Source organism: Erythrolamprus reginae, chromosome 10 (genome assembly GCF_031021105.1).
Source record: "Erythrolamprus reginae isolate rEryReg1 chromosome 10, rEryReg1.hap1, whole genome shotgun sequence".
Classification (NCBI taxonomy): domain Eukaryota; kingdom Metazoa; phylum Chordata; class Lepidosauria; order Squamata; family Dipsadidae; genus Erythrolamprus; species Erythrolamprus reginae.
Genome location: NC_091959.1, coordinates 2792112 through 2805181, shown reverse-complemented (window position 1 = coordinate 2805181; position 13070 = coordinate 2792112). Strand labels below are relative to the sequence as shown.

Here is a 13070-nt window from a genome sequence, read left to right as displayed (position 1 = left end):
TACTGTAGATAAACAAATTACTTCCCCAAAACTGGACAGCCCAGGAGAACTTCTGCATCAAAGAAAGGGCATTGTGGACATATTGTCTATAAATTATTTTATTGTGCTTTAAATAACCACAGAAAAAGGACAATTTGTCTCCCTCTTCTTCAGAAAACCTTTTCCAAACATAAATCCATGGGGAAGAGTAAACAATAGATAAAAATGCATTCTTTGGCGGGGGGAAACATTATCGGGAGATTGCAGAAGGCAAGGAAGAAGTCAGGAAGGACTCGGCCAGGGTTTTCCAAAGGAGAACTTTGGTTCCAGGGACTGACAAATGACCCACAACGGCCCCAACTGATCCACCATCCATCCACAACTTCTTAAAGCCCACTCGCTCCTCACACTGACCACCAACTGGTTTCAACCTAGTGGATAAAGCTCTCAGAGAAGGAAACCTCTGGACGCTGAACTTTGCAGAAGATCCCCTGTCTTCCAATGGTGGTCCACACTCATTCTTGGATGAGGCAAACCGGTGGAGTGCCATGGGAATATTCGGAGTGGCGAACGCCCAGACTGAAGCAGGGGGCTCTGGGCTTGTGGATAGTGACCTCTTCTGAGTTATAGTCCAGAGGGCCCGGCGTAAGTTCCTTACAGGAAGGAATGAACCTTTGAGATATGGTATAGGATGGTTGATGTCTCAAGTAAACGTCCGGTTCTGGAATAGTGTAGGCGGCTGGGCCGGGCCCTTTCCTTAGCATATAATTCCGTCCAGGAGCAACCGAAGTGATTGACAGGCAGGGAGCTGCCTTTTTATTGAGCACCTTCTGGCCCATAGTCGCAGGCAATAAGTATTTGTTGGGAGCCGGAGTTGGGTTGTTCAGCCAGTAGGGCGTTCTCGCACCCAGGGTGTACGAGGGAGCATTCGGTTCATCGATGGGGTGCAATTTATCCACGCAATACTCATTTGGAGAAGGTGTTGACACGATATCTAGGAAGCCAGAGGATGTTATTAGTGGCCATGAGACTAAGAGAATAACAGAGTGGGGAGTTTCCGTGAAGGTCTTCTAGCCCAACCCCTGCTTAAGCTACGGAACGGAACGGAGTAGGGTTGGGTGGGGTGGGGTAGGATAGGTTGAGGAATAGGGTAGGAATAAGGATGGGATGAAGTGGGGTGGGATGGAATGGAGTGGAGTGGAGTAGAGTAGAGCAGAGCAGAGTAGAATTAATAGAATGGAATAGAATAGAATAGAAGGATAGGATAGAATAGAATAGGGTAAGGTAGGGTAGGGTAGGGTAGGACAGGACAGGACAGGACAGAATAGAATAAAGACCAGTCTCAACATACATAACATAGAAACATAGAAACATAGAAGTCTGACGGCAGAAAAAGACCTCATGGTCCATCTAGTCTGCCCTTATACTATTTCCTGTATTTTATCTTAGGATGGATCTATGTTTATCCCAGGCATGTTTAAATTCAGTTACTGTGGATTTATCTACCACGTCTGCTGGAAGTTTGTTCCACGGATCTACTACTCTTTCAGTCAAATAATATTTTCTCATGTTGCTTTTGATCTTTCCCCCAACTAACTTCAGATTGTGTCCCCTTGTCCTTGTGTTCACTTTCCTATTAAAAACACTTCCCTCCTGGACCTTATTTAACCCTTTAACATATTTAAATGTTTCAATCATGTCCCCCCTTTCCCTTCTGTCCTCCAGACTATACAGATGGAGTTCATGAAGTCTTTCCTGATACGTTTGATGCTTAAGACCTTCCACCATTCTGGTAGCCCGTCTTTGGACCCCTTCGATTTTGTCAATATCTTTTTGTAAGTGAGGTCTCCAGAACTGGACACAATATTATTCCAAACGTGGTCTCGCCAGCGCTCTATATAGCGGGATCATAATCTCCCTCTTCCTGCTTGTTATACCTCTAGCTATGCAGCCAAGCATCCTACTTGCTTTCCCTACCGCCTGACTGCACTAACAATACTGCATATGGCTAATGTGGTTAAAGCTTGGTGTTTTCGAGCTTTTTCAGAATTCTTAGAAAATACCCTATCACGAATTTTAAGTACCTTTTCATCCCATCCATGGTATCTAAAGCTGCTTCCCTTTGACTGGAGAAATCTTTATTTCATTCTCAGGAAGCTTTGCACGCCCATCGCTCCATCCCACCCACAGTCGTTCCAACGGAAGCCCCTACAACTTACTTGTGCTCTTTCCTCGATGTTGCATGAAGAATGACACTGGCCTCCATATCCCTATGCGGGAAATGCTAGGGTCCACATAGTAGCAAGGTCCGGGGCTTTCCAGAACCATGATTGCTTGCAAAAGAAAGAAGAATTGTCTTATGAAGCCAAACCTGGGTTTCTGGATTATAACCATGGGGTTCTAAGGACCATCCGTTTATCTAGCTGCCAAAATGCTTGAGGTGGGAATAGCCATAGCAATAACATTTAGACTTACCTATCTAAAACCATCCCAATTTCTCATGCAGCCCCATAGCAAAATTAATTGCCCACCCCTGTCGTAAAGGCTGGAAAAAAGCTTAGTAAAAGCTACATTTGGAGTATAGCAATAGCAATAGAATAGAATTTTTATTGGCCAAGTGTGATTGGACACACAAGGAATTTGTCTTGGTGCATATGCTCTCAACGTACATAAAATAAAATATACATTTGTCAAGAATCATGTGGTACAACACTTAATGATTGTCATAGGGGTCAAATAAGCAATGAAGAAGCAGTATTAATAAAAATCTTAGGATATAAGCAACAAGTTACAGTCATACAGTCAACATGGGAGGAAATGGGTGAAAGGAATGATGAGAAAAACTAGTAGAATAGAAGTGCAGATTTAGTAGAAAGTCTGACAGTGTTGAGGGAATTATTTGTTTAGTAGAGTGATGGCCTTTGGGAAAAAACTGTTCTTGTGTCTAGTTGTCTTGGTGTGCAGTGCTCTGTAGCGATGTTTTGAGGGTAGGAGTTGAAACAATTTGTGTCCAGGATGTGAGGGGTCAGTCAATATTTTACCCGCCCTCTTTTTGACTCGTGCAGTATACAGGTCCTCAATAGCAATTGACAAACTGAAGTTTGCAGATGATACAACAGTGATCGGACTCATTCGAGACAATGATGAATCCGCATAGAGATGGGAAGTTGAACAACTATCATTGTGGTGTGACCAGAACAATCTAGAACTGGACACACTCAAAACCGTAGAAATGGTGGTAGACTTTAAAAGAAACCCTTCCACCTCTCACAATATTAGACAACACAGTATCAATAGTAGAGACCTTCAAATTTCTAGGTTCTATCATATCTCAAGACCTAAAATGGTCACCTAACATCAAAAACATCATAAAAAAAGCACAACAAAGAATGTTCTTTCTGCGCCAGCTCAGGAAGCTCAAACTGCCCAAGGAGCTGCTGATACAGTTCTACAGAGGAATCATTGAGTCTATCATCTGCACCTCTGTAACTGTCTGGTTTGGTGTTGCAACACAACAGGACCGACACAGACTTCAGAGGAGAATCAGAACTGCAGAAAAAACAATTGCTGCCAACCTGCCTTCCATTGAAGACCTGTATACTGCACGAGTCAAAAAAGGGGCGGGGAAAATATTTACTGACCCCTCGCATCCTGGACACAAACTGTTTCAACTCCTGCCCTCAAAACGTCGCTACAGAGCACTGCACACCAAGACAACTAGACACAAGAACAGGTTTTTTCCGAACGCCATCACTCTGCTAAACAAATAATTCCCTCAACACTGTCAGACTTTCTACTAAATCTGCACTTCTATTCTACTAGTTTTTCTCATCATTCCTTTCACCCTTTTCCTCCCATGTTGACTGTATGACTGTAACTTGTTGCTTATATCCTAATATTTTATTAATATTGCTTCTTCACTGCTTATTTGACCCCTATGACAATCATTAAGTGTTGTACCACATGATTCTTGACAAATGTATATTTTATTTTAAGTATGCTGAGAGCATCTGCACCAAGACAAATTCCTTGTGTGTCCAATCACACTTGGCCAATAAAAATTCTATTCTATTCTATTCTAGACTTATAGACCGCTTCACAGTGCTTTACAGCCCTACGTGGTTTACAGAGTCACCATATATTTGCCCCAACAATCTGGGTCCTCATTTTATTGACCTCGGAAGGATGGAAGGCTGAGTCAACCATGAGCCGGTGGTGAGATTCGATCTACCAAACTGCTGGCAGCCGGTGATCAGCAATAGCTTGCCGTACTGCACTCAAATTTTCAGCCTCTTTTTCGGAAGGAAAAGAGTGGTGTTTTATACTCCAAAAAATACGGCTGCTCAACTTCTAGCTGAGCGATGGTCCTAAAATTGCTGATTCGGGAAACGGGTGAATCAAAACAGGCCATTATGAATCATCTGCTCAGGAAAACAAACCACTCCGTCCACTAAACACTCAGCAGGTAGCCCTCCAACCTTTTTATCTTCCAGCAAGGAGGATCGAGCGTTTTTCTAGCCCTTTAGAGAGACTGCTGTAATAAACTCTCAGCTGGACTTTATTTTTGCAACGACTTTGGGAAAACAGCCGTTGCTAAGTCGTCAAAAGATACGGAGCACATCACTTCGATGTTACACCATCTTCGTGTCCAAGTCCAACTCAACATTTTGATGGAATGAATATGGGCTGCTTTCCGCACAAACACTCATATATACACTGCTCAAAAAATAATAATAAAGGGAACACTTAAACAACACAATATAACTCCAAGTAAATCAAACGTCCGTGAAATCAAACCGTCCACTTAGGAAGCAACAGTGATTGACAATCAATGTCACCTGCTGTTGTGCACATTCAACTTTGTACAGAACAAAGTATTCAATGAGAATATTTCATTCATTCAGATCTAGGATGGGTTCTTACTGTGAGTGTGGCTTATTGTGTGGGTGTGGCTTGATGGCCATGTGACCATGTGGGAGTGGCTTGACAATCATGTGACCAGGGGTGGCTTAAAGGTCATGTGACTGGGTGGGAGTGGCTTGCCGACCAAGATAAGTTTTCGAATAGGTGCTTGGACTTTTTTTTCAGTTGATTAAGTCCCATTATTTGAATAGCCACAAGAAGGACACATGATAGACAGTGCTATTTGTTGAGGAGCACAGTAATGTTTTAAGGTTTTGTACCGAAGGTTCAGTAGGATAACAGATTAGGCAAGTAGCTCAATTTTCTTTAATTGCTAAAAAAAGTTCCGTTCTAAATCATGATTAAAATGATTAAACATTTATGGGTAAAAATATATTATTTAATTATTTCCTATTTTAAAAGTAATTAAGGATCATACTAACATACTGGAAAAGGAAGGACAATTTAAAAATGGTTAAGTATTCAATAAATAGTGCATAAACTTACTCCATACACTGCGTGCCATCATCGTCCCATGGGGACAGCAGCCCATCACTACATTCACCTGTATTTATATACAGTGATCCCTCTATTATCGCGAGGGTTCCGTTCCAAGACCCCTCGCGATAATCGATTTTTCGCGATGTAGGGTTGCGGAAATAAAAACAGCATCTGCGCATGCGTGCCCTTTTTTTTTCTATGGCCGCGCATGCGTAGATGGTGGAGTTTGCGTTCCCCGCCGCCCACGCAAAGGGGAAACCCCGATTTGGCTCCTCGCTGCTGCTGCGCTACCGAGCAGATCAGCTGCTGGGCGGCCGAAGGAACCTTCCCTGGGTCTTCCCCCTCTTGCTGGCGGGCGGGCGAGCGGCGGGCATCAGCGAGGAGCCAGGGTTTCCCCTTTGCGTGGGCGGCCGGGAAGACCCAGGTTAGGGGTTCGGGGGGTGCTGGGAAGCCCCCCAGGCCGGCTGCGACCTTTTAAAACAGCCGCGCCGCTTCCCAGCTGAGTCCTGAAGCCAAACGCCAAAGGCGAACTTCCGCGTTTGGCTTCAGGACTCAGCTGGGAAGCGGCGCGGCTGTTTTAAAAGGTCGCAGCCGGCCTGGGGGGCTTCCCAGCACCCCCCCGAACCTGGGTTGGGGGCTTGGGGGGGTGCTGGGAAGCCCCCCAGGCCGGCTGCGACCTTTTAAAACAGCCGCGCCGCTTCCCAGCTGACTCACGAAGCCAAACGCGGAAGTGGGGTTTTTTTTAATTAATTTTTTTTTTAATCGCGATATAGCGTTTCGCGAAGAACGAGATCGCGAAACTCGAGGGATCACTGTATATATCCCGGGTTTGATATTCTGATTAGTTTGTCAGTTGTTGATGGACTGCGCCTCCTATCAACTCTTAGCATTAAACAAGCTAAGAATTATTGATGACCACTAAAGTTCAACAGGTAGAGAAGCCATAGACCGATCATCCTTAACTTAAGAGTTGCCGTACGTAAGTCTTATTGTTGCTGTTCTGTCAGGCTCTCTGGTAGACTCCTCCCAAAAATTCACAGGTACAAATTTCAGACACACACACACGTTTGAAAATTCAAAACAATGTTCTTGATAATGAAAATTCACACTAAGCCCTCTTTTGGTATAGCAAAGAGCCCTCATCTCCAAACAAACTGGTAATTTGTACAAGTCCCTTATCAGTTCTGTGATACTTAGCTTGCAGCTGTGAGGCAATTCACAGTCCTTCTTCTTTCACAAAGTGAAACACACTTTGCTCTGGTTTAGTTTCAAAGCGGGGAAAAATCAGCACACAAAAGGTCAAAGTCAGTAAAGCAGTCACGAAACACAACGATCAGATAATCCTCCACAATGGCCAAACCCACAGGCTGCTCTTTGTAGCAGCCTCACTAATGACCACGGCCCCACCCAACCACAGGTGGCCTCATTTTCTTTGATAATAATCTCTCAGTTTTTGCTGCCTATGCATCGCTCTCCGCATGCGTGGCTGTATCATTAACTCTTGTTCTGAATCCAAGGAGGAGCTAGATAATTGATCTCCTTCTGAGCTGTCTGCCCCACTCTCCTCCTCCCTGTCACTCATGTCTTCTTGGTCAGAGGAGCCTTCATCATCAGATTCCACCAGGGGCAAAACAGGCCTGCAGCATGTGGATGTCTCCCCCACATCCACAGTCCTTGGGGCAGGAGCTGGGCCAGAGCTAACCACAACAGTTGCCAAGATTCGGATGAACTCCGAGTTTTTTTTCCCTCCAGCTTCCCAGCCAGTGTTGCTCATGAATCAGGCCACTTCAATCATAACCTCATTACATTGAAAATGTCTTCTAAAGAAGCCCCAACGGAGTCTTCTGCCTTGTCCTTAAGACCTCATTTTCGCTAAAGCGTTGAGAAGGATCATTTAGAATGGCAAATTGTGTCGTTGAGCCGATTCCGTTCAGGATTAATTGAAGATTCTGTTGGAAATACATAGGATTGTTTGTTTGCTTCTGGACTTGGTCTTTTAAACTCCCCAAAGTCCTGTTTTGATTTTTTGCTATGAAGATGAGATTGAAAGCTTAGAACTGCGGCGCCTAAAACACGATTTAAGTATTGCCCACAAGATCATATGCTGCAACGTCCTTCCAGTCAACGACTACTTCAGCTTCAACCGCAACAACACAAGAGCACGCAACAGATTCAAACTTAATATTAACCGCTCCAAACTTGACTGTAAAAAATATGACTTTAACAATCGAGTTGTCGAAGCGTGGAACTCATTACCGGACTCAATAGTGTCAACTCCCAACCCCCAACACTTCTCCCTTAGACTCTCCACGATTGACCTCTCCAGGTTCCTAAGAGGCCAGTAAGGGGCGTATATAAGTGCATTGATGTGCCTATCGTCCCCTGTCCAATTGTCTTCCCTTATCTCATATATCATATATATTCTCTCCTTATCTCTTATATCATATATATTCTCTCCCTCCCATCTACTTCTCTTCCTTTTACTTTCTATCGTTATATATATTACTTAATGTCTATTCTCTTCCATATGTATTGTATATTGGACAAAGAATAAATAAATAATAAATAAATAAATAAATAAATAAAAGAATTTAGCTTTTATCATGGGCCATCGCTCCTGTTCAAATGAAAACTTTAAAAAGAAAAGAAAAGAAGAGTTTTGATCACAAACCCAGTGATGGGTTCCTACAGGTACAGGCAGGTACGCAGAACCGGTAGAAAAAGTTTGGTCAAGTAGTCAAAACCAGTAGAAAAATTTTGAATTTTTTTTTTCTTTTCTTCCCTTCTAGGCTAGGGTATGTTTTTCCTATTGCAGTAAATGAGGTTGAATGTGTATAATTTTAGAAGAGATGTACGTGTCTGTGTGTACATACACTTTATATAGTAGTGAAAAAAAGTACATTACACATGTAGAAGACCCAGGTAGGGGAGCCAACATCCATGAAGGTCACCTGAACACCTGAAGTAGATGACTTCTCTATAAAGCATGCAAGTTGAATCAGTAGATGAAATAAAATCAGAGATTGCATCCACAACATAGTTAATGTGGACCCTTAAAGACCAAATGTCTTCAAACATACGTTTGCTTATGTATGATTTGGGTGGTTGAGTATTGTTCTGTCGGGCTCTCTGGTAGAATCCTTCCAAAAATTCACAGGTACAAATTTCAGACACACTCACGTTTGAAAATTCAAAACAATGTTCTTTATAATGAAAATTCCCTTAACCTAAGCCCTCTTTTGGTGTAGCAAAGAGCACTGATCTCCAAACAAACTGGTAATTTGTACAAGTCCCTTATCAGTTCTGTGATACTTAGCTTGCAGCTGTGAGGTAATTCACAGTCCTTCACACTTTGCTCTGGTTTAGTTTCAAAGCGGGGAAAAATCAGCACACAAAAGGTCAAAGTTAGTAAAGCAGTCACGAAACACAAGGATCAGATAATCCTCCACAATGGCCAAACCCACAGGCTGCTCTTTATAGCAGCCTCACTAATGACCACAGCCCCACCCAACCACAGGTGGCCTCATTTTCTTTGATAATAATCTCTCAGTTGTTGCTGCCTATGCATCGCTCTCCGCATGCGTGGCTGTATCATTAACTCTTGTTCTGAATCCAAGGAGGAGCTAGATAATTGATCTCCTTCTGAGCTGTCTGCCCCACTCTCCTCCTCCCTGTCACTCATGTCTTCTTGGTCAGAGGAGCCTTCATCAGCAAATTTCACCAGGGGCAAAGCAGGCCTGCAGCATGTGGATGTCTCCCCCACATCCACAGTCCTTGGGGCAGGAGCTGGGCACAACAATGTATATTTTTCTGTGCCTGTGTTTAATATGTATGTACATCTATGGCCTATATACATAGAATTAAATAGTATAATTTGGATGTTCAGTAATAGTAAGTAGAGAGGGAAATTGTATTTCTTTGAGGAGAAGCCAGGCATCCTAACCTTTGACATGAGTGACAGTCAAGTTGGCCACCTTTAAGCCAGTCACATGGCCTTTAAGCCACCCCTGGTCACAGGATCGGCAAGCCACGCCCACATGGTCACATGGCTGGCAAGCCACACCCACAAAATAAGCCATGACCACAGTGTGATAGTAAAAATAATTGCAGCCCTTCCACTGCACAAATCTCCTATGTTTGGTTCATTTTGAGCCTGAAAACGTGGTAGGTCTGAGGAATACAAATTGCACAATACAGGTAAAGTTTGCTTGGTGTGGTGATTAGAACACATGCATTCATGATTGGCATGAATCAGTAAGAATCCTTTATAGGTTTCTCCAGGATCCAGAACCCTTTAATCTGCTTACTTTTTGGGGTGGACTTGACACGCATGGTGTAAGCTGGCTCAACATACTTAGTACTGTCATGGTTCTTAATACCAGTACATGGACATCGGGTATACTTCCCAGGTCCTGGACCTAAAATGGGATCAAAACCACCAGATGATAGTGGGATCACAAGCAGAGAACAAGAAGCAACAACAACAACAACAACAACAGAGTTGGAAGGGGCCTTGGAGGTCTTCTAGTCTAATCCCCTGCTAAATAAGAGTGGATTCTTAAATATCCCCAACCACTTCTTGAAATAAAATAAAGACTAGACTAGACTAGACTCGAATAGAACAGAGTAGAGTAGAGTAGAGTAGAATGGAATAGAATAAGAATATGGAATGGAATAGAATAGAATAGAATATGGAAACAGGAATAGAATAGAATGGAATAGAAATATGGAATAGAATAGAATAGAATATGGAAACAGGAATAGAATGGAATGGAATAGAAATATGGAATGGAATAGAATAGAATAGAATATTGTCATTTTGTACACTAATTGGCCTACATTAAAATGAAATTACGTTGCAGACCCTTTCAATGGGTCCCCACCTCTAATATAAACATAAACATGACAAGAAGCTAAGAGACCCCCCCCCCTCTTTCCTGATCCTAGGGACCACGCTTGGACCTGGGCCTCGTTTCTTCCCCCCCTGGCACCCAACTCACCTTTATATTTGGCGCTGATTAAGCCATACTTTTTCTGGCTTCCTGATGCTCTGGCTGGGTTTGGAGAGGAGCCAGGCTTGACGTAGTACGTAGCTTTCTCGTCGGGTCTCTTCGGTGGAGAGGCTGCCATTGGAACCACAATGCTGGACCCCTTGAGGAGTGATGCACCACTGAGGTCCCTGTGCATGAAATGAAATTGAAATGACTTGAGTACATGCAGATCCGGAAGCCCAGGAGCTGGGATCAAGGCGGGAAGGATCAACGGAGACACCCAGAATGCTTCGTGATCAAATCCTCCCCCAGCCCAAATGCCTTTGACTCCCCTCCCCTCCAAGGAATTGCTCCAGTTCGTTACGAGATGCAAATCTTTCATTATACAGGTACAGATATAAACCGGGCACCATGATATCAAGTGATTGTTTAGACTAGGGAAGTTCAAGTACATTGAAGATAAGCTCAGATAAATGGATGAGAAATTTAGATACAAAGAAAAAGGTTCATCAGTGTTGAATACGGAAGGGAAGGGAACAAAGGAAGGAAGAAAAACAGTGGGAGGAAGAGAGGAAGGAAGGAGACAGATGGATAGTTGGATGGAGGGAAAGAGATGGAGAGGGAGGGAGGGGGAGGGAGGAATGAAATAATGAAGGAATGAAGGAATAAAGAAAAAAGATGGGAGGGAGGAAGGAAAGAAGGAAGGTGATAGGGAGAGGAGAAGGGAGGGAGGAAGGAATGAGGGAATGAACGAGTGAACGAATGAACGAAAAGGATGGGAGGGAGGGAAAAAAGGAAGGAAGGAAGGAATGATGGAAGGAAGGAAGGGGGAGAGAGAGAGGGAGAGGGGAGGAGAGGGGGGAAAGAGGGAGGGAAGGAAGGAATGAGGGATTGAAGAAATGAAGGGAAAGGGTGGGAGAATGGGAGGGAGGGATGAAAGAAGGAAGGAAGGAAGGAAGGAAGGAAGGAAGGAAGGAAGGAAGGAAGGAAAAATAAAGACAGTGCCAAATATAAAAAGTGGACATTTCTTTTTATCTTGACAACCCAGTGACCAAAGACCCCCCTTTCAAGCCATCTTGACCTACCCAACCTTGACTAGATCTCCAAAAACCCAACCAGCTTGAAAGCTGACCAGGGCTGGCTCAGGGAGATCCCTGGGAAACCCAACAGACCTCCAGGCCTACGCTACGGAAGAAGCCAGATGGTTCTTGTCATGAATGAAGAATGAACCCCGGGTGGTTCTTACACCAACCAATTCAAAATCACCGTTTTTCGCCTCAACCCTGTCCCTCTGCTGCAGCTGATCTGGGAGGTGAAGCAGGCGGTCGATTGAAAAAAGAAATTTCACTCCTGGAGCATCTTCCCATCCGCTTCCCATGGATCCACCCGCCCACCAGCTGCCTTGTGGAACATCAACAGTTCCTCCTCTGCACATTGGCTGCCCGGTTGCTACGGCAACAGGGATGCAGGCCAAGAAGGCTAATCACTTGCTTATGATCATTTTGCTATGGTCCTGGCAGAATACGGCCAAAACTGGCCTCCATCGGAGGCTCCTGGCTGGGTTTTCTCCTTGCAATGAACAGGAGCCCTTGGTGACCTAATCTTGGGGCAAACCCAGTCCCTGAACAGCCGCAATTATTTTTGAGTATATTTAGTGGTTTTCACAAAATAATAAAAAAAAGAATGAATCTCAGAGTCTTTTACAGATCTTGGCCTATATCCATTACAATTCAAGTTTACAGTTCGTTGTGCAATGTATTCAGTTCAAAAAATAGGTATATTAGTATATATATATATTACCTCCGGAACCGCCTGCTACCGCACGAATCCCACCGACCAATAAGGTCCCACAGAGTTGGCCTTCTCCGGGTCCCTTCGACTAAACAATGTCATTTGGCGGGCCCCAGGGGAATAGCCTTCTCTGTGGCGACCCCAGCCCTCTGGAACCAACTCCCCCCGGAGATTAGAATTGCCCCCACCCTCCCTGTCTTTCGTAAACTACTCAAGACTCATTTATACCGCCAGGCATGGGGGAGTTGAGATATTCCTTCCCCCTAGGCCATTACAAGTTATGCATGGGAAAGAGAGCGAGAGAGAGAGACAAAGAGATAGAGAGAGAAAGAGAGAGAGAGGGAGGGAGAGGGAGAGAGATGAAGGAAGGAAGGAAGAGAAAGAGAGATAAATAGAGAAGAGGGGAAGAGAAAGAAAGACAGAGGGGGGAGAGACAGAGCAATGGGGAGAGAGAGAGAGAGACAAAGAGATAGACAGAGAAAGACAGAGAGAGAGGGAAGAGGGGGAAAGAGAGAGAGAGAGAAAGAGACAGAGAAAGACAGAGAGAGAGAGGCAAAGAAAAACAGGGAAACATAGATTAAAGTTAGAAGAAATCATTTCAGAAAAATAATGAGGGGTCCCCCATAAAATTATTTATTTGCTTGTTTGTTCATCAAATGCTGGTACCCCCCATCTCGCTCTGCCCCCACCCCTCCCCGAGCTGCTGTTGGACCATTTTGGGGGCTCAAGTTCTGCAGGTGACCCACAAGGAGTATTTTTAAAGGGCAGGCTCTCCATGCTGCTTTGGGGAACTTTGGGGGAGCGATATATTGGCTCTTCAAAAGGCTCTTAAAACATGACATTCTGGGCAGAGTTTGTTTTAACCGGAGATGGCTTCCATTCATTTCTCATATTCATCGTTTTCAC

At 44.1% G+C, this 13070-nt stretch overlaps 1 protein-coding gene across 1 annotated transcript; it reads right to left on the bottom strand.

Annotated features, from left to right (window-relative positions):
- Window positions 1-494: 494 nt before the first annotated feature.
- Window positions 495-10512, bottom strand: CIMAP1C (ciliary microtubule associated protein 1C). Its single transcript, XM_070762749.1, has 4 exons — window positions 10383-10512; window positions 9690-9800; window positions 2199-2312; window positions 495-973 (listed from the first exon to the last, which is right to left on the bottom strand). Exons 1-4 carry the CDS (start codon window positions 10510-10512, stop codon window positions 495-497), a joined length of 834 nt encoding a protein of 277 aa, XP_070618850.1.
- Window positions 10513-13070: the final 2558 nt, after the last annotated feature.